The following is a 25628-nucleotide window of genomic DNA, read 5'->3' as shown; positions in this document are numbered from 1 at the left end:
TCTGGTCACTGACTGGTGTCTCTCAGTCACTCCATCTCTCGGAGATATCTGTACACTGACTGGTGTCTCTCAGTCCCCCCTCTCTCTCAGGGAGATATCTGTACACTGACTGGTGTCTCTCAGTCTCTCTCTCTCTCAGGGAGATATCTGTACACTGACTGGTGTCTCTCAGTCTCTCTCTCAGGGACATATCTGGACACTGACTGGTGTCTCTCAGTCTCTCTCTCTCTCAGGGAGATATCTGTACACTGACTGGTGTCTCTCAGTCCCCCCTCTCTCTCAGGGAGATATCTGTAAACTGACTGGTGTCACTCCCTTTCTCAGGGAGATATCTGTACACTGACTGGTGTCTCTCAGTCTCTCTCTCAGGGACATATCTGGACACTGACTGGTGTCTCTCAGTCTCTCACTCAGGGAGATATCTGGTCACTGACTGGTGTCTCTCAGTCACTCCATCTCTCGGAGATATCTGTACCCTGACTGGTGTCTCTCAGTCCCCCCTCTCTCTCAGGGAGATATCTGTAAACTGACTGGTGTCTCTCAGTCGCTCTCTCAGGGAGATATCTGTACACTGACTGGTGTCTCTCAGCCTCTCTCTCTCTCAGGGAGATATCTGTACACTGACTGGTGTCTCTCAGTTTCTCTCTCAGGGAGATATCTGTACACTGACTGCTGTCTCTCAGTCTCTCTCTCTCAGGGAGATATCTGTACACTGACTGGTGTCTCTGAGTCTCTCTCTCTCAGGGAGACATCTGTACACTGACTGGTGTCTCCCAGTCGCTCTCTCAGGGAGATATCTGTACACCGACTGGTGTCTCTCAGTCTCTCTCTCTCAAGGAGATATCTGTACACTGACTTGTGTCTTTCAGTCACTCCCTCTCTCAGGGCGATATCTGTACACTGACTCGTGTCTCTCAGCCTCTCTCTCTCAGGGAGATATCTGTACACCTACTGGTGTCTCTCAGTCACTCGCACTCTCAGAGAGATATCTGTACCCTGACTGCTGACTCTCACTCACTCCCTCTCTCAGCGAAATATCTGTACACTGACTGGTGTCTCTCAGTCCCCACTCTCTCTCAGGGAGATATCTGTACACTGACTGGTGTCGCTCAGTCCCCTCTCTCAGGGAGATATCTGTACACTGACTGGTGTCTCTCAGTCCCCTCTCTCTCTCAGGGAGTTATCTGTACACTGAATGGTGTCTCTCGGTCCCCCCTCTCTCTCTCTCTCAGGGTGATATCTGTACACTGACTGGTGTCTCTCAGTCCCCCCTCTCTCTCAGGGAGATATCTGTACACTGACTGGTGTCTCTCAGTCGCTCTCTCAGGGAGATATCTGTACCCTGACTGGTGTCTCTCAGCCTCTCTCTCTCAGGGAGATATCTGTACACTGACTGGTGTCTCTCAGCCTCTCTCTCTCTCAGGGAGATATCTGTACCCTGACTGGTGTCTCTCAGTCACTTCCTCTCTCGGAGATATCTGTACACCGACTGGTGTCTCTCAGTCTCTCACTCTCAGGGGGATATCTGTACACTGACTGGTGTCTCAGTCTCTCTCTCTCAGGGAGATATCTGTACACTGACTGGTGTTTCTCAGTCACTCCCTCTCTCAGGGAGATATCTGTATTCTGACTAGTGTCTCTCAGTCTCTGTCTCTCAGAGATATATCTCTACTTTGACTGGTGACTCCATTCATGGGTTTCCTCTGCCAAAGCTGAACTTCGTTTTCAATGAACTGAAATGTCTAATCTCTCCCCTTTTCTGATTTTAAATGTTTTCTTGATTCCAGCTCCCACCAGTGAACCCACCAACCTGACAGTCGAGGATGTGAGTGACACAACAATCACCCTGAGGTGGAGGGCCCCCGAGAAGGTGGGAGCCGCAGGATTGGATGGCTACCTGGTGGAGTATTGTAAGGAAGGATGTAAGTGTCTGCACAGTCGCCGTTTACACAAACTACTCTGGTGTGAGGACGTGTACAAATCCAGCTCACTATTACATGGAGTATTGTACAGGGCTATGTACACCCTGCTCACTATTAGATAGAGTATTCTACAGGACTGCGTATGCACTGCTCACTATTTGGGTATTGTACAAGGCTATATACATACAATTCTCAGTATTAGATAGTGTTTTGTATAGGGCTGTGTACACTATGCTCATTATTAGATGGGGAATTGCCCAGGACTGTGTATACATTTCTCAATATTAGGTATGGTATTGTATAAGGCTGAGTACACACTGATCACTATTAGATAAGGTATTGTACAGGGCTATGTGCACACTCTGATCACTGCTAGATGGGGTATTGTACAAGGGTCTTGTCAAGTGAGGGCAACATGATTTCAGACACCATGACTCTGATTAATCATTTCTCCTCTGTGTGCTTCTCTCTCATTTTCTGTTTCTCTCTCTCTCTATCCATCTTTATTTGTCACTTTTTTTTGCTTCGCGATATCTCCATCTTTCTAACTCTTCCCCAACCGTGTATCTCTCTTTCCCCCGCCCCCAATCTCCCACCTCATTCTCTCTCTACCTCCTCTTCTCAAACTTTTAATCCCTCTGTCTCCTTGCTCACCACATGTTTATGTCTTTCTCACTTCCCTCTTTCTCTTCTCTGTACACATTTATTTCTCTGCCTCACTCTCTCTCCCTTTGTGTCACCCTATGCTTCCCTCCCTTTCCTCCATCCCTCCTCTCCTCCTTCCCCGTCTCCTCCTTCCCCCTCTCCTCCTTCCAACTCCTCTTTTCCATCTCTCCTCCTTTTCCACTCTCCTCCATTCCCACTCTCCCCCTCCCCTCTTTTTCCACCCTCCCTCCCTCCTCCTTTTCCACCCTCCCTCCCTCCTCCTTTTCCACTGTCCATTGCTTCTGCCTTTCCCCTTCCTCATTTACTTCCATCTTCCTTTCCCTCCCTCCTCCTTTCCCCCTCTACTTCTTTCCCCTCGTCTCCTTTCCCCCTCTCCTTCCTTCCCCCCTCCTCTTGTCCCACTTGTCCCATTCTCTCCTCCTTCCCATCTCTCTTCCTTTCCCACCCTCTCTCTCTCCTCCTTTCCCACTCTCTCTCCTCCTTTCCCACTCTCTCTCCTCCTTTCCCACTCTCTCTCTCGCCTCCTTTCCCACCCTCTCTCTCGCCTCCTTTCCCACCCTCTCTCTCTCCTCCTTTCCCACTCTCTCTCCTCCTTTCCCACTCTCTCTCCGCCTTTCCCACTCTCTCTCTCCTCTTTTCCTGCCCTCTGCCTGCTGTGGCTCTCTTGTATCCCCATCTTCCCTTTCCTAGCTGATGAGTGGCTTCCTGCTCAGCAAGGATTGACTGACTGCAACTTGCTCCTAATCCGCGATCTTCCCACTGGAGAGAAGCTGCACTTCCGAGTCAAAGCAGTCAATATGGCAGGAGCAAGTGGTGCAGCAGTACTGAGCCAACCTGTCACCATCCGAGAGATTATCCGTGAGTATCCGGCGTCTCTCTCTCTCACACATGCACACGCATGCATATACATACATGCACACGCATGCATATACACACACGCGCACACACACACACACACATGCATACACACACATATACACACACACACTTCACAGATCACAGAATTTACAGAGCAGAAGGAGGCTATTCGGCCCATCGAGTCTGCACCGGCCCTTGGAAAGAGCACCTTACCCCCCATTTCCACCCCATCCCCGTAACCCCACCTCACCTTTTTTGAACACTCAGGGCAATTTTGGACACTAAGGGCAATTTATCATGGCCAATCCACCTAACCTGCACATCTTTGGACTGTGGGAGGAAACCGGAGCACCCGGAGGAAACCCACGCACACACGGGGAGGATGTGCAGACTCCGCACAGACAGTGACCCAAGCTGGGAATCGAACCTGGGATCCTGACGCTGTGAAGCCACAGTGCTATCCACTGCGTTACCGTGCTGCCCTAATATACTTATACACACACATATATACACACACGCATATACACACATACATGTACATATAAAAGGTAAGTCACCATAGCCCCAGATGACCATAGGCTGCTTTCCCCTTTTGAGGGGGAGAGCTGACCGATGGTGATTTAATCTGAGGGTCACCACACCTCAGATGAAGGACAAGGTTGAGAAGGCCTTCATGAATAACCATACACACACACGCACGCACACACATACACACACACACACATATATATACACACACACACACATACATATACACACACACACACACACACACATACATACATATACACACACACATACATACACATATACATATATATATATACACACACACATACACACACATACACACACACAAATACATATACACATACACACATATATATACACACACACACATACACATATACATATATACACACACATACACACACACACACAGACACACATACACATACATATACACATATACACATAAATACACACATACATATACACACATACATATACACACATATATATACACACACACACATACATATACACACCCACACCCACACATACATATATACACACACACATACACACACACATATACACACACACACACACACATGCACACACACATATGCACATCACATACCTGCACACACATATACACACAAATACATACACATATATACACACAAATATACACAGACATATACACTCAAAAATACACACACACATATGTACACACAATTGCACATGCACATATATACACATACATATATTGTTATGTCACCCTGGGCTAGAGCACGGTCAATTTCAGGCCCACACGCCCTGGAGTCACAAAGCAGGTGAAATAAACAATAATTCTTCTAAAAATACCCCGAATCCTTGGCCCTTGGCTCGCCAATAATTACAGTCACAAGGTTTGTCATTTTAAATACAATTGCTGTTTATTTATAACAAGAACAAATATGAAATATGCAGTGAATGCAGCTGCCTGATGTCAAGCTAATACTCCCCCTTTAACTGCCCCATTCTCTACCCACACACACAAGATAAACAAACACAGAAGGGATGGAAAGGGTAAAGATAATAAAGACTAAGGTCAAAAGACAAGAATCCTTGCTTCAAATTATGAGTTCTTTAGTACATTTTCTCCGCAGTATAAGTGTGAATTAAAGTCTCTGGCCTATAGCCCGTAATGATCTTCTTTGCAGTTGGCAATATCTTACAGCTTTTCCAGGAGAGGCTCTTGGCTTCACACCAGCCTGTTCTGCAGAGAGAGTTATCAGATTCTGGGTTCTGCTGCATCCGCCTTTTCTGCAGAGAGAGATAGTTCCCACAGTGACCGTTTGGTGAGAATGCACTGGTTATTTCTGGAGAAAACAGAATGGGGAGAGAGACATTTTCTCTCTTAGCTGCCAAAAATGAAACTGAAAGCTCTTTTGATCTCTGAAACATTTCAGTGGGAACAGAACCAAACATGACTTGTTACCAGGCAGGGCACCACCTTTTAGGCCCATTCATTGGCCACCAGCCACATCAATCAACCCGGCCATCACTGATGTCAGTCCAAAGCAGCACAGCATCTTCTGGATATTCCTGTTCAAATTAAAGGTGCAGGCTGCTTTGCCGTAAAGTCACAGGTCCATTAATCATTTATGGATCAAAAATGTAATGGTACAAATAAAAGAAAGGGGAAATAAGACCCCAAAGACATGCTTGTTAGGTAATTTGGACATTCTGAATTCTCCCTCGATGTCCCCGAACAGGCGCCGGAATGTGGCGAATTGGGGATTTTCACAGAAACTTAATTGCAGTGTTAATGTAAGCCTACTTGTGACAATAATACAGATTATAAGGGAATAAACAGGGAATAAACAGAAAACACCCTTGCAATACACACACACATCGCACACTCACTTATACACATACATATATCACACATGCATATCACACACAAATATGTACACACATATAACACACACATACATATATACACACACATATACACACTCACACTTACTCACACTTGTAAACGTATAGACACACATACTCACCCACTCACAGATCCAGGGTCTCGGGTTCAATTCCTGCCTCCGGTGACTGTGTGGAATCTACACGTTCTCCCCCCTCTAACCCAGCCCCTCACCTTCTCCGCAGTCGCCGCCCAGTAACAATATAGTAAATTCGGGAGACTCAAACCCCCCTGACTGCTGTCCTCTCTGCAACAGCACCTTCCTAATCGTAGCCACCTTCCCCCCCCCCCACACACACACACACAAATGAACAAGGTAATCATCTTCTCCACTTCCTTAAAAATGCCTTTGATAAAACGATCGGCAGGCACTGAAAAATGAACAAAAACCGTGGCAATATTCATCTTAATTGTCTGCACCCGACTTGCCAGCGACAGACAAAGACAATCTTGCCAAATCCGCTTTCACCCTCCCCACCAAACCAGTGATGTTATATCAATGGAGCTCAAACCAATCCCGGGCTACCTACACCCCCAGGTATCTAAAATGGGTCACTGCCCTATGGAATGGCAGCCCCCCCACAACCCGCCCCAACCCTGCCAGGCCACCACAAAATATTTGCTTTTGTCCAAATTTAGTATATACCCCAAGAAAAACCAATTCACTCGAAGCAGCTCTAATATACCACCCATCAATGCACTTGGTTCCACACCCCTAAACTTCTCAGCACGATGGCCAAAGGCTCGATCGCAAGCACAAACAACAGGGGGGACATAGGACACCCCTGCCTGGTCCCTCGATGCAGAGCAAAGTACTCAGAATTCATATTATTCATGCGGACACTGAGCCCTCAGCTCCCTGTAAAGTAATGTTACCCAATCCACAAATTGCAGCCCAATCCCAAACCGCTCAAAAACTGCCATCAAATACCTCCACTCTGTCCGGTCAAACGCATTCTCGGCGTCCAGAGCTACTACTCCTCTGTCTCCCTCCCCTCTGCTGGGGCCATAACTACATTCAGAACCCTCCTAATATTTGAAAAAAGCTGCCTCCCTTTCACACACCCCGTCTGATCCTCCCCTATTACCTTCGGCAGGCACTCCTCCAACCAACCTGCCAACACCTTCGCCAACACCTTTGCAACCACATTCAGTGGTGATATGGGCCTATACGACTCACACTTTGTTGGATCCTTATCCTTCTTGAACAACAAGAAGATCGATGCCTGCCCCAACGTCTGTGGTAACACCCCCTTCCCTATCGCCTTTTCAAACATCCCCACCATCGGCGGTGCCAGTTTATCCCTAAATATTTTATAATATTCCACCGGAAACCCATCCGGACCTGCTCCCTAACCCGACTGCATCCTCCCAATCGCATCTTTTATCTCCTGCTCCCCTATCGCCCCCCTCCAGTGTGGTCCTATCCTCATCCCCCAACCATTTCAAGCCATCCATGAATTCCTACATTTTCCGATCCTCCCCCGGTGGCTCTGACCCATACAACCTCTCATAGAAATCCTCAAAAACCCTATTAATCTTGTCCGGAGCCACCATCAACTTCCCTGTCCCATCCCGAACCTGAACAATTTTCCTCGTCTCTGCCTCCCTCCGAAGTTGGCCTGCCAGCCTGCCCATACTTGTAGACCGCTCCCCTCACCCGCCTCAATTGGTGCACCGTCTTCTTTGTGGATAGCCAGTCAAAACTTGCCTGCAACTCCTTCCTCTTTTCCAACAGTGTTAGATCTACACCCTCTGCTTACCTCCTGTCTACGTCCAACATCTTGTCTATTAACCTTTGCTGCTCCACCCTCTCCTCCTTATCCATCTTTGCCTTAAACAATGTCACCTCCCCCCTCACCACTACCTTCAAAGCTTCCATATCACCGCCTGCGAGACCTCACCCGTACAATTAAACCCCACATATTCCTCAATCATTTTTGCAATATTATCACAGAACCCTCGGTCCCCTAACAGCCCCACAAGCAATCTCCAACTCCGCCTCTGCACTATTCCCTTCTCCAACATCATATCAATCCAGTGTGGCGCATGGTCCGATATCGCAATTGCCGAATATTCCGACCCATTGATCCCGGCCAACAGCGACTTCCCAACCACAAAAATATCTATCCGTGAATAGGCCTTGTGAACTGACGAGAAGAAAGAATACTCCCGCTCCCCCGGGGGCAAGAACCTCCAAGGGTCCACTCCTCCCATTTCCGCCATTACTCCAGCCAATGCCTTAGCTCCCCCTGACTGGGTAAGCGATCGCGGTCGTGACCTGTCCAATTTTGGCTCCTGCACCATATTCCAGTGTCCACCCACTATCAATTCATGTGAATCCACGTCGGGGATGGCCCCACACACCTTTACAAACCCTGCATCATCCCAGTTGGGCCCATACACACTTACCAACGCCACCAGCCTGCCTTCCAATGCCCCTGTCACTATTATGTACCTACCTCCCTGAGCTACCACAACTTTCAACATTTGTAACCTCACACTCTTATTCACCAGGATTGCAACCCCCCGCGTCCTACCATCAAAACCCGAGTGAAACACCTGGCTAACCCTGCCCTTTCTAAGCCTCACCTGACCCTTCACCCTCAAGTGAGTCTTCTGCAGCATCGCCACATCTGCTTTCAGATTTTTCAAACGTGCACACACCCTCAACCTCTTCACTGGGCCTCCCAACCCCCTCACATTCCACGTAACTATCCTAACCGGGGTCTTTCCCCCTCCACCACCCCCCCCCCCCTTCCTTGCTTATCCACCATCGTCATAATTTTAGGCCCTGCCCACTGAGCCTCACCCATCCATTGTTGACATCGAACCCCATGCCCCCCCTCCCAGAATCTCACCCTACACTCCCTCCCAGTACCGATCCCCTCCCCCCTTTTCTCACCTCTTAGGCTCATTGAAGCCTGCTCGCCAGGCTCCAATGTCCGCAGCCTCTCCCCCCACAACACTTCCGTTCACTAGCCAACTTAAGTTAGCTAGTGCGGGGGCCTTTCCTCCCCTCCTGCCCAGTCCCGGGAAAAAACAATTAAACATATACTTTTCATTAAAAAACGTCACTACAAAAATCTTTAACCTCTATAACAGTATGAAGCAAGAACATTATTCAAAGCCACATATATACATTCTCCCACTCTTCACTTCCTCCCAAGCCTTCTGCCTTCATAAATGCCTCTGCCGCCTTCACCGTCTCAAAATAAGTCTCTGCAGTTGTGGGTGACCCTTAGCTTTGCTGGAAACACCACTCCAAACTGCACTCCACTGTCGTACAATGTCACCTTCACTCGGCCAAAAGCCGCTTTGCCAGTTCCACTGTCAAGTCCTGATAGATATGAACTTTGGCACCAGCCCATTGCATCACTCGCTCTTTCTTTGCTCAGTTCAATACCTTCTCCTTCATGTGATAGCCATGAAAACAGATAATCGCTGCCCTTGGCGGCTCGTTTAACTTAGGCTTAGGCCTCAGCGACTGATGAGGTCGGTCTAATTCATACCGAGAGGATTCTTCTCCCTCCCCATCAGTTCATCTTGGCAAAGTACTCTGTCGGCCTCAGGCCCCCACCCCCTCGGACAGGCCTGCAGTCCTCAGATTGTGTCGTCTCGAGCGGTTCTCCATATCCTCCAGCTTTGCTCGCAGCCCCTTATTGGTCTCAACCACCCTCTGCAGCTCATTTCCCATCGAAGTGAGCTTCGCCATCTTGTCAGCATCCGGTCTGGTCCTCGCGCTCGACGGCGAGCCCTCATTCTCTCCCTTCTTTGCTTCTGTTTTCCTGAACCTTTTAGACATCCTTCTCCTTCTTTACAGCTTCTTGGTCCTTCATGAATTGCCCCCAGGACTGGGCACTAAAAATTCCCCAAAAGAAAAAACAAAACATACGCCTCAAGCAGGAGCCACCCAACATGTGACGACTCCTCTACAGGCCGCCTTCGGCTCTTCGTGTTCTGGGCTTAACAGCACCACTCCGGCTGCCTCGTGCTCCGGTCCCAGCTCCGCCACTCCGGCTGCCTCGTGCTCCGGTCCCAGCTCCGCAGTTTCGGCTGCCTCGAGCTCCGGTCCCAGCTCCGCAGTTTCGGCTGCCTCGAGCTCCGGATCCAGCTCCGACGCTCCGGCTGCCTCGTGCTCCGGTCCCAGCTCCGACGCTCCGGCTGCCTCGTGCTCCGGCTGCCTCGTGCTCCGGTCCCAGCTCCGACGCTCCGGGTGCCTCGTGCTCCGGTCCCAGCTCCGCAGTTCCGGCTGCCTCATGCTCCGGATCCAGCTCCGACGCTCCGGCTGCCTCGTGCTCAGGTCCCAGCTCCGCAGTTTCGGCTGCCTCGTGTTCCGGATCCAGCTCCGCCACTCCGGCTGCCTCGAGCTCCGGATCCAGCTCCGACGCTCCGGCTGCCTCATACTCAGGTCCCAGCTCCGCAGTTTCGGCTGCCTCGTGTTCCGGATCCAGCTCCGCCACTCCGGCTGCCTCGAGCTCCGGATCCAGCTCCGACGCTCCGGCTGCCTCGTGCTCCGGATCCAGCTCCGACGCTCCGGCTGCCTCGTGCTCAGGTCCCAGCTCCGCAGTTTCGGCTGCCTCGTGTTCCGGATCCAGCTCCGCCACTCCGGCTGCCTCGAGCTCCGGATCCAGCTCCGACGCTCCGGCTGCCTCATACTCAGGTCCCAGCTCCGCAGTTTCGGCTGCCTCGTGTTCCGGATCCAGCTCCGCCACTCCGGCTGCCTCGAGCTCCGGATCCAGCTCCGACGCTCCGGCTGCCACGTGCTCCGGTCCCAGCTCCGCCGCTCCGGCTGTCTCGTGCTCCGGATCCAGCTCCGCAGTTTCGGCTGCCTCGTGCTCCGGTCCCAGCTCCGCCGCTCTGGCTGCCTCATGTTCCGGTCCCAGCTCCGCCGCTCCGGCTGCCTCGTGCTCCAGATCCAGCTCCGCAGTTTTGGCTGCCTCGTGTTCCGGTCCCAGCTCCGCTGCTCCGGCTGCCTCGTGTTCCGGATCCAGCTCCGGCTGCCTCGTGCTCCGGATCCAGCTCGCCGCTCCGGCTGCCTCCTGCTCCGGATCCAGCTCCGCAGTTCCGGCTGCCTCGTTCTCCGGACCCAGCTCCGCAGTTCCGGCTGCCTCGTGCTCCGGTCCCAGCTCCACCGCTCCGGCTTCCTCGTGCTCCGGTCCCAGCTTCGCTGCTCCGGCTTCCTCGTGCTCCGGTCCCAGCTCCGCCGCTCCGGCTGCCTCGTGCTCCGGATCCAGCTCCGCCACTCCGGCTGCCTCGTGCTCCGGATCCAGCTCCGCCGCTCCGGGTGCCTCGTGCTCCGGATCCAGCTCCGCTGCTCCGGCTGCCTCGTGCTCCGGTCCCAGCTCCGCAGTTTCAGCTGCCTCGTGCTCCGGATCCAGCTCCGCTGCTCCGGCTGCCTCGTGCTCCGGTCCCAGCTCCGCCGCTCCGGCGGCCTCGTGCTCCGGATCCAGCTCCGCAGTTCCGGCTGCCTCGTGCTCCGGATCGAGCTCCGCCACTCCGGCTGCCTCGTGCTCCGGATCCAGCTCCGCCGCTCCGGCTGCCTCGTGCTCCGGATCGAGCTCCGCAGTTTCAGCTGCCTCATGCTCCGGATCCAGCTCCGCAGTTCCGGCTGCCTCGTGCTCCGGTCCCAGCTCCGCTGCTCCGGCTGCCTCGTGCTCCGGATCCAGCTCCGCCGCTCCGGCTGCCTCGTGCTCCGGATCCAGCTCCGCTGCTCCGGCTGCCTCGTGCTCCGGTCCCAGCTCCGCTGCTCCGGCTGCCTCGTGCTCCGGATCCAGCTCCGCCGCTCCAGCTGCCTCGTGCTCCGGTCCCAGCTCCGCTGCTCCGGCTGCCTCGTGCTCCGGTCCCAGCTCCGCTGCTCCGGCTGCCTCGTGCTCCGGATCCAGCTCCGCCGCTCCGGCTGCCTCGTGCTCCGGTCCCAGCTCCGCTGCTCCGGCTGCCTCGTGCTCCGGATCCAGCTCCGGCTGCCTCGTGTTCCGGATCCAGCTCCGCAGTTTCAGCTGCCTCGTGCTCCGGATCCAGCTCCGCTGCTCCGGCTGCCTCGTGCTCCGGTCCCAGCTCCGCAGTTCCGGCTGCCTCGTGCTCCGGATCCAGCTCCGCCGCTCCGGCTGCCTCGTGCTCAGGATCCAGCTCCGCCGCTCCGGCTGCCTCGTGCTCCGGATCCAGCTCCGCCGCTCCGGCTGCCTCGTGCTCCGGTCCCAGCTCCGCTGCTCCGGCTGCCTCGTGCTCCGGATCCAGCTCCGGCTGCCTCGTGCTCCGGATCCAGCTCCGCCGCTCCGGCTGCCTCGTGCTCCGGATTGAGCTCCGCAGTTCCGGCTGCCTCGTGCTCCGGTCCCAGCTCCGCTGCTCCGGCTGCCTCGTGCTCCGGATCCAGCTCCGGCTGCCTCGTGCTCCGGCCCCAGCTCCGCCGCTCCAGCTGCCTCGTGCTCCGGTCCCAGCTCCGCAGTTCCGGCTGCCTCGTTCTCCGGATCGAGCTCCGCCGCTCCGGCTGCCTCGTGCTCCGGTCCCAGCTCCGCAGTTCCGGCTGCCTCGTTCTCCGGATCGAGCTCCGCAGCTCCGGCTGCCTCGTGCTCCGGTCCCAGCTCCGCAGTTTCGGCTGCCTCGTGCTCCGGATCCAGCTCCGCAGTTTTGGCTGCCTCGTGCTCCGGTCCCAGCTCCGCAGTTTCAGCTGCCTCGTGCTCCGGTCCCAGCTCCGCAGTTTCAGCTGCCTCGTGCTCCTGTCCCAGCTCCGCAGTTTCGGCTGCCTCGTGCTCCGGATCCAGCTCCGCAGTTTTGGCTGCCTCGTGCTCCGGTCCCAGCTCCGCAGTTTCAGCTGCCTCGTGCTCCGGTCCCAGCTTCGCAGTTTCAGCTGCCTCGTGCTCCGGTCCCAGCTCCGCAGTTTCAGCTGCCTCGTGCTCCGGTCCCAGCTCAGCAGTTTCAGCTGCCTCGTGCTCTAGTCCCAGCTCCGCAGTTTCAGCTGCCTCGTGCTCCGGTCCCAGCTCCGCAGTTTCAGCTGCGTCGTGCCCCGGTCCCAGCTCCGCAGTTTCAGCTGCCTCGTGCTCCGGTCCCAGCTCAGCAGTTTCAGCTGCCTCGTGCTCTAGTCCCAGCTCCGCAGTTTCAGCTGCCTCGTGCTCCGGTCCCAGCTCCGCAGTTTCAGCTGCCTCGTGCTCCGGTCCCAGCTCCACCACTCCGGCTGCCTCGTGCTCTAGTCCCAGCTCCGCAGTTTCAGCTGCCTCGTGCTCCGGTCCCAGCTCAGCAGTTTCAGCTGCCTCGTGCTCCGGATCCAGCTCAGCAGACCCCCTCAGAATCTTAAAGGTTTCAATCAAGTGGCCTCTTACTCTTATAAACTCTTGTGGATAATATACCTTCATTCTTCCTGCCAAAATGGGCAACTTCACATTTTCCTCCACTTGCTTGATATTTTCCCACTCACTTAACCAATCAGTATCGTTTTGTAGCCTCCTTATGTCTACTTCACATCTTACTTTCCTTCCTATCTTTGTGTCATCATCAAATTTGACGTCCATCCCTTCATCCAAGTCATTTATAAAAATTGTAAAGAGTTGAGACCAGAGCACTGAGCCCTATTGAACACCACTCTGCTAACCTGAAAAAGATCCATTTCTGCATGCACCCTGTTTTCTGTGAAGCGGACAATCTTCTATCCATGCTAATATGTTGCCCCCTACACCATGAGCTTTTAATTTCCACAACAACCTTTGATGTGGCACCTGATCAAATGCCTTCTGTTCAAAAGGCATCTTGACAAGTACATGGATCGGATGGGAATAGAGAGATATGGCACAAGGAAGTGCTGAGGGTTTTGGCCACGTTTGGTATCATAACCAGTCCAGGCTTGGAGGGCCAAAGAACCTGTTCCTGTGCTATATTCTTTGATCTTTGTTCTGGAAATCTAAGTACAGCACATCCACTGGTTGCCCTTTATCCACAGCACATGTGACTCCTTCAAAGAATTTCAAAAAATTGGTTAAACATGATTTTCCTTTCACAAAACTACATTGACTCTGCCTGATTATCTTGAACTTATCCAAGTGCCCTTCTTTAACAATGGCTTCTAACATTTTCCCGATGACAGATGTTCAGCTAACTGGCCTTTAGTTTCAAGCTGCGAAAAGAATGTAGTGCCAGAGGATTGTTGGATAGTTAATATTTTATCAGCATTTAAGGAGGGAGATAGAAGATGTCCAGGGAATGATAGACTATCAGCCTATCAACAGCGGTATTCAAGGTAAATGGGAATTAGTCAGTTGGTAGGACAGAACTTTAGAATTGCTGAGAAAGAGACATGCTGTTGATGATTTATGTCTTGGATATATCAGGACATACTCACAAGAAGTTTCATAGGGAGCAACAATTTATACTGCCTCTGTTTTATGTTGCTCCCTTTGAAAGTTGGCATTCTTGCATCTGTCCTGTTGGGTACAAGATGAAAGGTTTTGACAGAATGTCTCTTTTTTTCAGCAGTATGTATGAATTCCTATGAAAGGAGAAAATAAAACAATATGACAGAAACCAAAAATATACCAAATATTCAATATGGCTTTCAGAAAAGAAAGGTTTGGTTGGCCAACCAGATTAAATTCTTTGAGGATGTAACTAAGAGAGTGGACACAGGTAATGTTATAGATGTACCGGGAGCCGGTTTAGCTCACTTGGCTAATCAGCTGGTTTGTGATGCAGAGCAAGGACAGCAGCGCGTGTTCAATTCCCTTCTCAATTTTGCCCCTTGCCCGAGATGTGGTGACCCTCAGGTTAAATCACCACCAGTCCGCTCTCCCCCTCAAAGGGGAAAGCAGCCTATGGCCATCTGAGACGATGGTGACTTTACCTTTACCTGTAGATGTATTATATCTATTACATCAAGTTTCCAAAAGAAGAGCGGCATGGTGGTGCAGTGGTTAGCACTGCTGCCTCACGGCGCCGAGGGCCCGGTTCGATCCTCGACCTGGGTCACAGTCCATGTGGAGTTTGCACATTCTCCCCGAATCCGCTTGGGTCTCACCCCCACAATGCAAAGATGTGCAGGGTACATGGATTGGCCACGCTAAATCGACCCTTAGTTGGAATTTGTTTTCTAAAGGTTTCCAAAAGATCTTCAATAAGGTACCACAACTAGATTCATGAATAAGGTAAGTTTGTGCGGAGTCAGCAGACAACTAGTAGAAAGGAACCATCTAGCTGGAAGAAGACAAAGGGTGGTGGTTGATGGGAAATGTTCAGACTGGAGTCCAGTTACTAGTGGTGTACCACAAGGATCTGTTTTGGGGCCACTGCTGTTTGTCATTTTTATAAATGACCTGGAGGAGGGCGTAGAAGGATGGGTGAGTAAATTTGCAGATGACACTAAAGTCGGTGGAGTTGTGGACAGTGCAGAAGGATGTTACAAGTTACAGAGGGACATAGATAAGCTGCAGCACTGGGCTGAGAGGTGGCAAATGGAGTTTAATGCAGAAAAGTGTGAGGTGATTCATTTTGGAAGGAATAACAGGAAGACAGAGTACTGGGCTAATGGTAGTGTGGATGAGCAGAGAGATCTTGGTGTCCATGTACATAGATCCCTGAAAGTTGCCACCCAGGTTGAGAGGGTTGTTAAAAAGGCGTACGGTGTGTTAGCTTTTATTGGGAGAGCGATTGAGTTTCGGAGCCATGAGGTCATGTTGCAGCTGTACAAAACTCTGGTGCGGCCGCATTTGGAATATTGCGTGCAATTCTGGTCACCGCATTATAGGAAGGATGTGGAAGCATTGGAAAGGGTGCAGAGGAGATTTACCAGAATGTTGCCTGGTATGGAGGGAAGATCTTATGAGGAAAGGCTGAGGGACTTGACGCTGTTTTCGTTAGAGAGAAGAAGGTTAAGAGGTGACTTAATTGAGGCATACAAGATGATCAGAGGATTGCATAGGGTGGACAGTGAGAGCCTTTTTCCTTGGATGGTGATGTCTAGCACGAGGGGACATAGCTTTAAATTGAGGGGAGATAGATACAAGACAGATGTCAGAGGTAGGTTCTTTACTCAGAGAGTAGTAAGAGCATGGAATGACCTGCCTGCAACAGTAGTGGACTCGCCAACACTAAGGGCATTCAAATGGTCATTGGATAGTCATATGGACAATAAGGGAATAGTGTAGATGGGCTTTAGAGTGGTTTCACAGGTCGGCGCAACATCGAGGGCCGAAGGGCCTGTATTGTGCTGTAATGTTCTTTGTTCTAGTTGTCTGAAAGGCAGAAGATAAATGTTAAAATACCTGGAAGTGAAAAGTGGGGTCCCCCAAAAATTACCGGGACCATTGTTAATCACAGTTTATATTAACAACTTCGGAATCAATAACACAATTTGTAAAGTTGAATATGATTGGGGGCCAGTGTAAGGAGGATTGCAACAAAGTACACCATCTGAGCAAATTTGCAGAAAGGGCATATAATTGGCAAATGAATTTCAACGCAGATAAAAGTATTACATTTTGGCAAGAAAATTAACGATGTGAGGCCAGAAGACTTTGAAAACGTTAGAAACCAGCAAAGGATGACTAAAGGAATAATTAAGAGGGAAAATTCGAGAAACAAGAAATATAAATCAAATAGGAAAAGCTTCGACAAGTATATGAACAGGAAGAGTGTGGTGACAGTGAGCACTGGCCCCTGGGAGAGTGAGACTGAGGAATTGACAATGGAAGAATAAAGGAAATGACAGAGACCCTGAACACATTTTTGATCTGTCTTGCAGAAGACACAAAAAGCTACCCGGGAATGGTAGGAAATTGAGAGGAAATCAACCATGTTTTCTGAAAAGGGAAATTGTGTCTGACAAATTTATTGAGATCTTTGAGCAGGGTGGGTCGAGGGATCCAATGTCCTCTGGCTTCATCCACAGATTCCCCCCATGGTCCCTAATGGGCCCTACTTTTTCCCTAAATATCCCCTTCCCATTGATATACTTATAGAATATCTTGGGATTTTCCCTACTTTTACCAGCTAGAGATTTCTCATATCCCCTCTTTTTTTTATAAGTTTAGAGTACCCAATAATTGTTTTCCAATTAAGGGGCAATTTAGCATGGCTAATCCACCTACCCTGCACATCTTTTGGATTGTGGGGGTGAAACCCACACAGACAATGTGCAAACTCCACACAAACAGTGACCCAGGGCCTTGATTCAAACCCGGGTCCTCAGCGCCGTAAGCAGCAGTGCTAACCACTACGCCACCGTGCTGCTCTTCCCTCTTTGCTCTCCTAATTGCTTTCTTAAACTCCATCCTGCACTTTCTATACCCCACAAATGCCTCTGTTGATTTGCTCCCCTTGTATTTAATAATAATAATATTCTCTTCCTTCTCATTGTATCCTGAATATCTCTGGTCATCCATGATGCTCTGGCCTTGCTACTCCTTCCTATTACTCTAGTGGGAAGATGTTGGGCCTGTATCCTCCCCATTTTCTCTTTGAACACCTCCCACTGCTCTTCTGTAGATCTCCCCACCAGTAACTTGTTACAATCTACCTTGGCCAGATCCAGCCTTATTTTACTGCTCTCCCCCAATCCAAGACCTTTTTCTGCAATTTGCCTATTTTCTTATCGATAACCAACTTAAATTGCAATTTGTTGTGGTTGCTATCACTAAAATGCTCCCCCACCATCACATGAACCACCTGTCTAGTTCACTCCCCACAATTAGGACCAGCACTGCACACTGTCCTTGTTGGACCCGCCACATGTTGAGCTGAAAAGTGCTCTCGTATACATTTTAAAAACTCTGCTCCATCTAAGCCCTGAACACAATGACGATCCCAGTTACTGTTGAGAAAGTTGAAATCACCCACTGTAATTACCCTATTATTAATTTTACTTCTGCAAATTACGCACACATTTTTAATGAGGAGAGGTTGAGTAGGTTGGGCCTATACTCATCGGAGTTTGGAAGAATGAGAGGTGACCTTATTGAGACGTATGGGATTCTCAGGTGGCTTGACAGGGTCGGTGCTGAGAGGAGAGTCTAGAATTGGGGGCACAAAGGGTTTTCCCATTTAAGACAGAGTTGGAGGGAGAATATGTTCTCTCTTGAGGGTTGTCAATGTTTGTAATTCACTTCCGCAGAACAATGGAGGCTGGGTGATTGACTATATTCAAGGCTGAGTTACACACATTTGATCGACAATGCAATTAATGGTTATGCGGGGTGGGGGCAGGAAAGGGGAGTTAAGGCCACAATCATATCAGCCATGATCTTACTGAATAGCACAGCAGGCTTGAGGGGTGAGGTACCCTCAATAATGACACTTAGAGATTAAACTGTAAAGAAGGCTTTATTAGACTAATAACTATGCGAGAGACGAGAGCTGACTGTTACAGACCATGAGGCAGCCCTTATGTATGGCTCCCAGATGGGCGGAGCCAGAGGCGGAGTCCCCAGGGTTACAAGCCCGGCCTTAAAGGGGACATCACCTTACATGATGATAAGGCAGTAACCGTTCATCACAAGGGGCCTGTTTCTTGCATTCATATGACCATGTTCCCAGATCCTACTACTCCTTCAGCGGGGCAGTGATTGGACACCTCCTCCCACGTCCTGGGGTGCATACCCTGCTCCCAGGCCCGACTATCCCATGAGACGATGGGGGTCAGTGAATACCCTGCTCCAAGGCCCGACTACCCCATGAGAGGGTGGGGGTCAGTGAATACCCTGCTCCCAGGCCCGACTACCCCATGAGAGGGTGGGGGTGAGTGAATACCCTGCTCCCAGGCCCGACTACCCCATGACGGGGCGGGGGTGAGTGAATAGCCTGCTCCCAGGACCGACTACCACATGAGGGGGCAGGGGTGAGTGAATACCATACTCCCAGGCCCGACTACCACATGAGGGGGCGGGGGTGAGTGAATACCCTGCTCCCAGGCTCGACTATCCCATGAGGTGGGCGGGGGTGAGTGAATACCCTGCTCCCAGGCTCGACTACCCCATGGGGGAGGGGGGGGGCAGTGAGTGCATACCCTGCTCCCAGGCCCGACTACTCCATGGGGGAGGGAGTGGGAGGGGGAGGGAGGCAGTGAGTGTATACCCTGCTCCCAGGCCCGACTACTCCATGAGGGGGCGGGGGTGAGTGAATACCCTGCTCCCAGGCCCGACTACCCCATGAGGGGGTGGGGGTGAGTGAATACCCTGCTCCCAGGCCCGACTACCCCATGAGGGTGTGGGGGTGAGTGAATACCCTGCTCCCAGGCCCGACTACCCCATGAGGGGGTGGGGGTGAGTGAATACCCTGCTCCCAGGCCCGACTACTCCATGAGGGGGTGGGGTTGAGTGAATACCCTGCTCCCAGGCCCGACTACCCCATGAGGGTGTGGGGGTGAGTGAATACCCTGCTCCCAGGCCCGACTACCCAATAGGGGAGGGGGGGCAGTGAGTGTATACCCTGCTCCCAGGCCCGACTACCCCATGGGGGAGGGGGGGGCAATGAGTGTATCCCCTGCTCCCAGGCCCGACTACTCCATGGGGGAGGGGGGGCAGTGAGTGTATACCCTGCTCCCAGGCCCGACTACCCCAAGGGGGAGGGGGGGGCCGTGAGTGTATACCCTGCTCCCAGGCCCGACGACTCCATGGGGGAGGAGGGGGGGGGGGGCAGTGAGTGTATACCCTGCTCCCAGGCCCGACTACTCCATGGGGGAGGAGGGGGGGGGGCAGTGAGTGTATACCCTGCTCCCAGGCGCGACTACTCCATGGGGGAGAGGGAGGGGGGGCAGTGAGTGTATACCCTGCTCCCAGGCCCGACTACTCCATGAGGTGATGGAGGTGAGTGAATATCCTGCTCCCAGGCCTAAGCCACTGAGATGAAGATGCCACGATGAGGCTGGGTGTTTTGGAACTCATCTGTGCCACCTCTTGCCATCCTCGCTCGAAAGCCTGTCAGAGAGTTGCTTGGCCAGTTTCTTTATGGTCCTATTAGGGTTGCTGAACAACATTGTTGCTCAGTGAGAGCGGGCCCTTGAACAATAACCCAGAATGATCTCCTCATTGACATCAGCACCATTGCTCCTGTCCAGCCAGGGTCAGCTATCCTGGACTAAAGAGAGGAGGAAAACGGACTGTATCTACCCGCTCCCACATCCTGCCTCAGATTAGTGATGACACAGCCTGCGGCCTCCAGCAGCAGTTAATGTGAGCGGCGGGCGGGTTTATTATTTTGGGAAACTGAAGGTTTTTAAGATTGCGGATATATTGAAATAGCTCTCTTTCTCTCCCTCCCGATATCAGCTAAAACACTTATCTCTTCACCATTACAGAACGACCCCGGATCTGTCTCCCTCGCAACCTCCGGCAAAAAATGGTGAAAGTGGTGGGAGAGACGGTGAACCTCATGATCCCCTTCCAGGTGAGGAGCAGATTCCACTGCCTGTCAAGGTCAGCTGCTCTCAATCCCACTCCCCATTCCCTCGTCATCCCTGTTCCCTTTCTGGGAAAGAACAGAGGTCGGAAACTTTGGGTCTTGGGACAGTCAAGCGACAGCAGGAACCAGAGGCAGAGAACAGAAAACATGATTTGAGGTATCGCTCTGAGAGTGAGAGTGACCTGGAGGTGCACGTAGCTGGCCAGAGGAAAGGATGGTGTGGGAGGGGAGGAGGGATATAGGAATGTGTGATTACACTCTCCTGGGAATGGGGACAGGCAGCCTGCTGGCTTTGTACCGGATTTGGAATGGATTTTGTACGAACCCAGATCCCTGGACGAGATGCTGTTCAGAGGGAGCAGTAAAGAGAGGCCCTCTCCAAACAGGGCCATCACTCACACATTCAGTGAGACAGCTGATGATGTGCTGGAATGTCAGGCACTCAAAACAAATACTCGGGATATGTCCAACAGAGAATCCAGTAATAGAAACAGAGAAAATAGGAGCAGGAGCTGGGGCTGGTTTAGCACAGGGCTAAATCGCTGGCTTTGAAAGCAGACCAAAGCAGGCCAGCAGCACGGTTCAATTCCCGTACCAGCCTCCCTGAACAGGCGCCGGAATGTGACGACTAGGGGCTTTTCATAGTAACTTCATTTGAAGCCTACTTGTGACAATAAGCGATTTTCATTTCAGGAGGGAGATACTCATTCCTTCGAGCCTGTCCCGCCATTTATTATGATCCTAGCTGATCATCCAACTCAATAGCCGAATTCCACTTTCCCCCCATAACCTTTGATCCCCTTCATCGTAAGTGCTTCATCTTGGCTCCAGCACTGGGGGCCAGAGGCTAATGTGAAAGTTAACCCAACACCTTCACAGTGGGGGGGGATATTTTACCACTCTAATACTCTGAGAATGGGGAGATATCCCCTCTCCCACTCTAATACTCTGAGAATGGGGAGATATCCCCGCTCCCACTCTAATACCCCAGGGAATGGGGAAATACCCTCTCTCCCACTCTAATATTCTGAGAATGGGGAGATATCCCCTCTCACATTCTAATACCCCAGGGAATGGGGAAATACCCTCTCTGCCACTCTAATACTCTGAGAATGGAGAGATATCCCCTCTCTCACTCTAATACCCCAGGGAATGGGGAAATGCCCTCTCTCCCACTCTAATACCCCAGGGAATGGGGAAATACCCTCTCTCCCACTCTAATACTCTAACACTCCTTACTTGAGAAAGGACGTACTGGCACTGGAGGGTGTGCAGAGGAGATTCACTAGGTTAATCCCAGAGCTGAAGGGGTTGGATTACGAGGAGAGGTTGAGTAGACTGGGACTGTACTCGTTGGAATTTAGAAGGATGAGGGGGGATCTTATAGAAACATATAAGATTATGAAGGGAATAGATAGGATAGATGTGGGCAGGTTGTTTCCACTGGCGGGTGAAAGCAGAACTAGGGGGCATAGCCTCAAAATAAGGGGAAGTAGATTTAGGACTGAGTTTAGGAGGAACTTCTTCACCCAAAGGGTTGTGAATCTATGGAATTCCTTGCCCAGTGAAGCAGTAGAGGCTCCTTCATTAAATGTTTTTAAGATAAAGATAGATAGTTTTTTGAAGAATAAAGGGATTAAGGGTTATGGTGTTCGGGCCGGAAAGTGGAGCTGAGTCCACAAAAGATCAGCCATGATCTCATTGAATGGTGGAGCAGGCTCGAGGGGCCAGATGGCCTACTCCTGCTCCTAGTTCTTATGTTCTTATGTTCTTCTGAATGGGGAGATATCCCCTCTCCCACTCTAATACCCCAGAGAATGGGGAAACACCCTCTCTCCCACTCTAATACATCAGGGAATGTGGAGATATCCCCGCTCCCACTCTAATACTCTGAGAATGGGGAGATATCCCCTCTCCCACTCTAATACCCCAGAGAATGGGGAAACACCCTCTCTCCCACTCTAATACATCAGGGAATGTGGAGATATCCCCGCTCCCACTCTAATACTCTGAGAATGGGGAGATATCCCCTCTCCCACTCTAATACCCCAGAGAATGGGGAAACACCCTCTCTCCCACTCTAATACCCCAGGGAATGTGGAGATATCCCCGCTCCCACTCTAATACTCTGAGAATGGGGAGATATCCCCTCTCCCATTCTAATACCCCAGGAACAGGCAAGATACCCTCTACCCCCACTCGAATACTCAGAAGGGGGAGATACACCCTCTGTTGCTCTGATACCCCAGGGAATGCAGAGATACCCTCTCTCCCACTCTAATACCCCAGGAAAAGGGGAGATGCCCTCTCTGCCACTCTAATACCCCTCACAATGGGAGGATACCCTCTCCCCACTCTAATACCCCAGGGAATGGGGAAATACCCCCTCTGCCGCTCTAATACCCCAGGAAAAGGGGAGATGCCCTCTCTCCCACTCTAATACCCCTCACAATGGGAGGATACCCTCTCTCCCACTCTAATATCGTACGCATGCTGCTATTTACATTTGAATCTCTGTATTTCACTAAGGATCCTCTTTTCTGGGCTGCACTTCGCTTCTTCCCGTTGAAGGCTCTTCATTTCGTCGATACCTGCAGCTGAGAGGTTCAGTACAACTGAGGCGACAGCATAATGTATCCCCTGGTACAACATTTTCTTTGTGGGGACAAACACTAAACCATTCTCAGGCCCCCCTGGTGGTGATCGGACAGTTGTGAGGGTCGATTGGTTGGGCTGTGGGCAGGGGTCGCTTTACCTGAACCAGCAGTTCGGTAGCTTTTACAGTCATCCCTTCCCTGGGCGTTACACATCCCTCCCCACTGCGGTCAATTCATCCCGTTCCCTGGGTTCTGCCACCACCTAACAAAAGTGATCGATGCCCCTTGTGGACATGCCTTGGTAGACCCCCATAAACACAAATAAATGCCCTGGTCAGAAGCCCACCACTTATCCCAGCAAACGGTGATCCTACCCGGTGACCCCGTGATGGTCCGGTAGGTGTTGTTGTCCAGGCGTTCCCAGTCCGAGGACCGATCCCTCATGTCCAGGCTCAGCTTCCTGAGCCACCACCATCTCCCCAAAGGAACGTCCCCCTTACAGGTTAAACACACCCGCCTGCCCTCAGTCACCCTAACCCGGTCAGGCGCTACCTGTATCTCCTCGCAGAGTACAGAGGCCTCTCCATAGGTGAAGCTCTGGTGGCTGGAGTACCTGGTCGAGTTCGACCCCAGCCATCCAGGCCACCTCCCCAGGTGTGAGTAGCGGGTCTGCTCTGTGGCCACCTGGTCTCCCTGTCCGGTAGTGACAAGAGGGGCTCTGCCGCCAGAGCACCCGTAGACGAAGGACTCTTCTGTCTCGCCTCTGCGGAGTTCTCCCGGTCCCACCATCGCCAAGATCATCAGCAAGCTCCACATCGTCGGGTGCCCCATCTGTAAAACAGACAAAACACATCCTTGCCTCTACAGAACTACCTACCTTAAAGTGCATAGCTTCTATCCAGCGGCAGCACCAGCTCCCGCCTTGAAGTTGGGAAATTGACATGAAATTGCCGCAGCCTGTCTGTGGTTCTGTGTCCACAGCCCGGCTCCATCAGGGTCCTAGTGCCTGCTTCTCAATCATTATATCACTGCACTATGCGCTTCTGTGATCCCACGATCCTAAATAACCCACACACCACTAAACACTAATTAGAACTAGCAGGGGAAAATGATATATACAATGCCACCCGTCTCCGGGTGGCCAAATTAAAACTGGTCCCCGCTATACTGGGGCTGTTCACCTGTTTGGACCAACTGCTCGGGCCAGACCTCCCCCTCCCGGGGGTCCGGACTGCCCCTTGCCTCTCCTTCCCCAAAGGGGTTTGGGGATCCCTTTCTGCTCCCTCCGGAGACTGGGCTACCTGTGGCAGCACTGGATAATGTCCTACATCCCTCACCGTTCCCTTCTACTGGGGACCATCTTACCGGGGGCTTGGAGACCCGATTGCTCCTTCGTCCCCTGGATGGTTCCCACGCCCAAGGTGATACCTCCCTCTCCTCTGCCTCCCTAGCCTCTATACTAAGGCAGGCCACCTGACCCACAGGTAATGGCTTGGGAATCGTTACTGTCCCTGGGCTGGGTGCTTGCAGCACTGTCGGTTTCTTTGGGACTGCCCCTTCGGGACAGCACCTTGTCACCGGTTGTGTGACCGTGGAGTCAGGGACCTCCCCCACCGTCGTTAATCCTACGGGGGGTTTCTCCACTACCACCCCCAGTCTTCCCCCCACCTTGCTCTTTCTTGCCCTTATGGGGTGGAACAATTTAAATTGACTGATGTGGCATTCGCAGGGGTCCCACCTTAAGGGATTTAAACTGCAAATAGCCGCTGAGGCAGCCTCCAGAATAGGACCCTGCACCTGGACCGGACCAGGGTCTGGGGCTAGAACTACCCCTGCGTTCCCTTTTTCCTGAGGCTGCTCCCTGGGTAGTCATACGGGTTCTTGTGGTGTGGGTGCGGGCAGGTCCTGGCCCGTTGCCATTGCCACCTGTCCCGACCCAGCTGTTAGGCTCTGCAAAAAGGCTAAAAGCCTTTTCAAGTTGATGGTTTCCGGGGCAGCTGCTCCTGCCGCTGGGGTCTGACTCTCTACTGCGGGAGCCCTCGCCTCCTTGCTAGGGTTCTCACACTCCCTCTTGAAATGCCCGGTCTTTCCACACCCGTAGCATACCGGTCTCTTGTCGGAGGTCCGGGTGCCCTCATGCTTCCACTCGCTCTTAGGGGGTGCTGGTGTGATTCCATGCACCTGACCCTTATGGGGCTTTTCCTCACTCCTCTCCCCGTTGCGATATGCAAGGGTGAGTTTTCTAAGGACCTCTGCCTCATTAAGGTCCGGACTCTGCGGGTCGAACCAGTGTTCGGCCTTTGCCCTAACGTGAGGGAGACAGTTAGCTACGAGGGTCTTCAGCCAGTGGGTTGTTCTCTCATCTAAATTCTGCCTATCCGCAGGAGTCCCGCACGCCTCCACATAGACAGTCCACAGCCTGTCTGCGAACATATTTGGCGATTCCCCTGGTTGCTGCTTGGTTTCCCCCACCCTCATGAAAGGGCTCCCCAGATTCAAGCCCATTGCCTCCAGAACAGCAGTCTGTGCTGCCGCCCATGTGTCAGGTCTTCCCCCATTCCCGGAGGTCACTGCCCTGCACAGTTGGGGATCTAGGGTCATCAGGAGCATCCTTACTTGCTCCCCCTCGTCGCAGTCATTAATGCTGGCAGCCTGCTCCACCTCCATAAAATGAAGCGACGGATCCCCTTTCGGAGTTAGCCTGGGAACGTGGGCCACCATCCCCCTGAGCGCGGATGC

The 25628-nt window shown here is 52.0% G+C and overlaps 1 protein-coding gene across 1 annotated transcript in view; it reads left to right on the top strand.

The window, feature by feature from the left end:
• Window positions 1-25628, top strand: part of LOC140430933 (myosin-binding protein C, cardiac-type-like) — a 249902-nt gene that overhangs the window by 168354 nt on the left and 55920 nt on the right. The window contains exons 24-26 of the mRNA XM_072518761.1: window positions 1788-1922; window positions 3279-3446; window positions 20189-20277. Of these exons, the coding sequence (XP_072374862.1) occupies window positions 1788-1922; window positions 3279-3446; window positions 20189-20277 (392 nt within the window). The remainder of the gene's footprint in view (window positions 1-1787; window positions 1923-3278; window positions 3447-20188; window positions 20278-25628) is intronic.

This window comes from Scyliorhinus torazame, chromosome 10, assembly GCF_047496885.1.
Source record: "Scyliorhinus torazame isolate Kashiwa2021f chromosome 10, sScyTor2.1, whole genome shotgun sequence".
In the NCBI taxonomy this organism is placed as follows: domain Eukaryota; kingdom Metazoa; phylum Chordata; class Chondrichthyes; order Carcharhiniformes; family Scyliorhinidae; genus Scyliorhinus; species Scyliorhinus torazame.
Note: the sequence above shows the minus strand (reverse complement) of the source record. Positions and strands in the feature narration are given on the sequence as shown.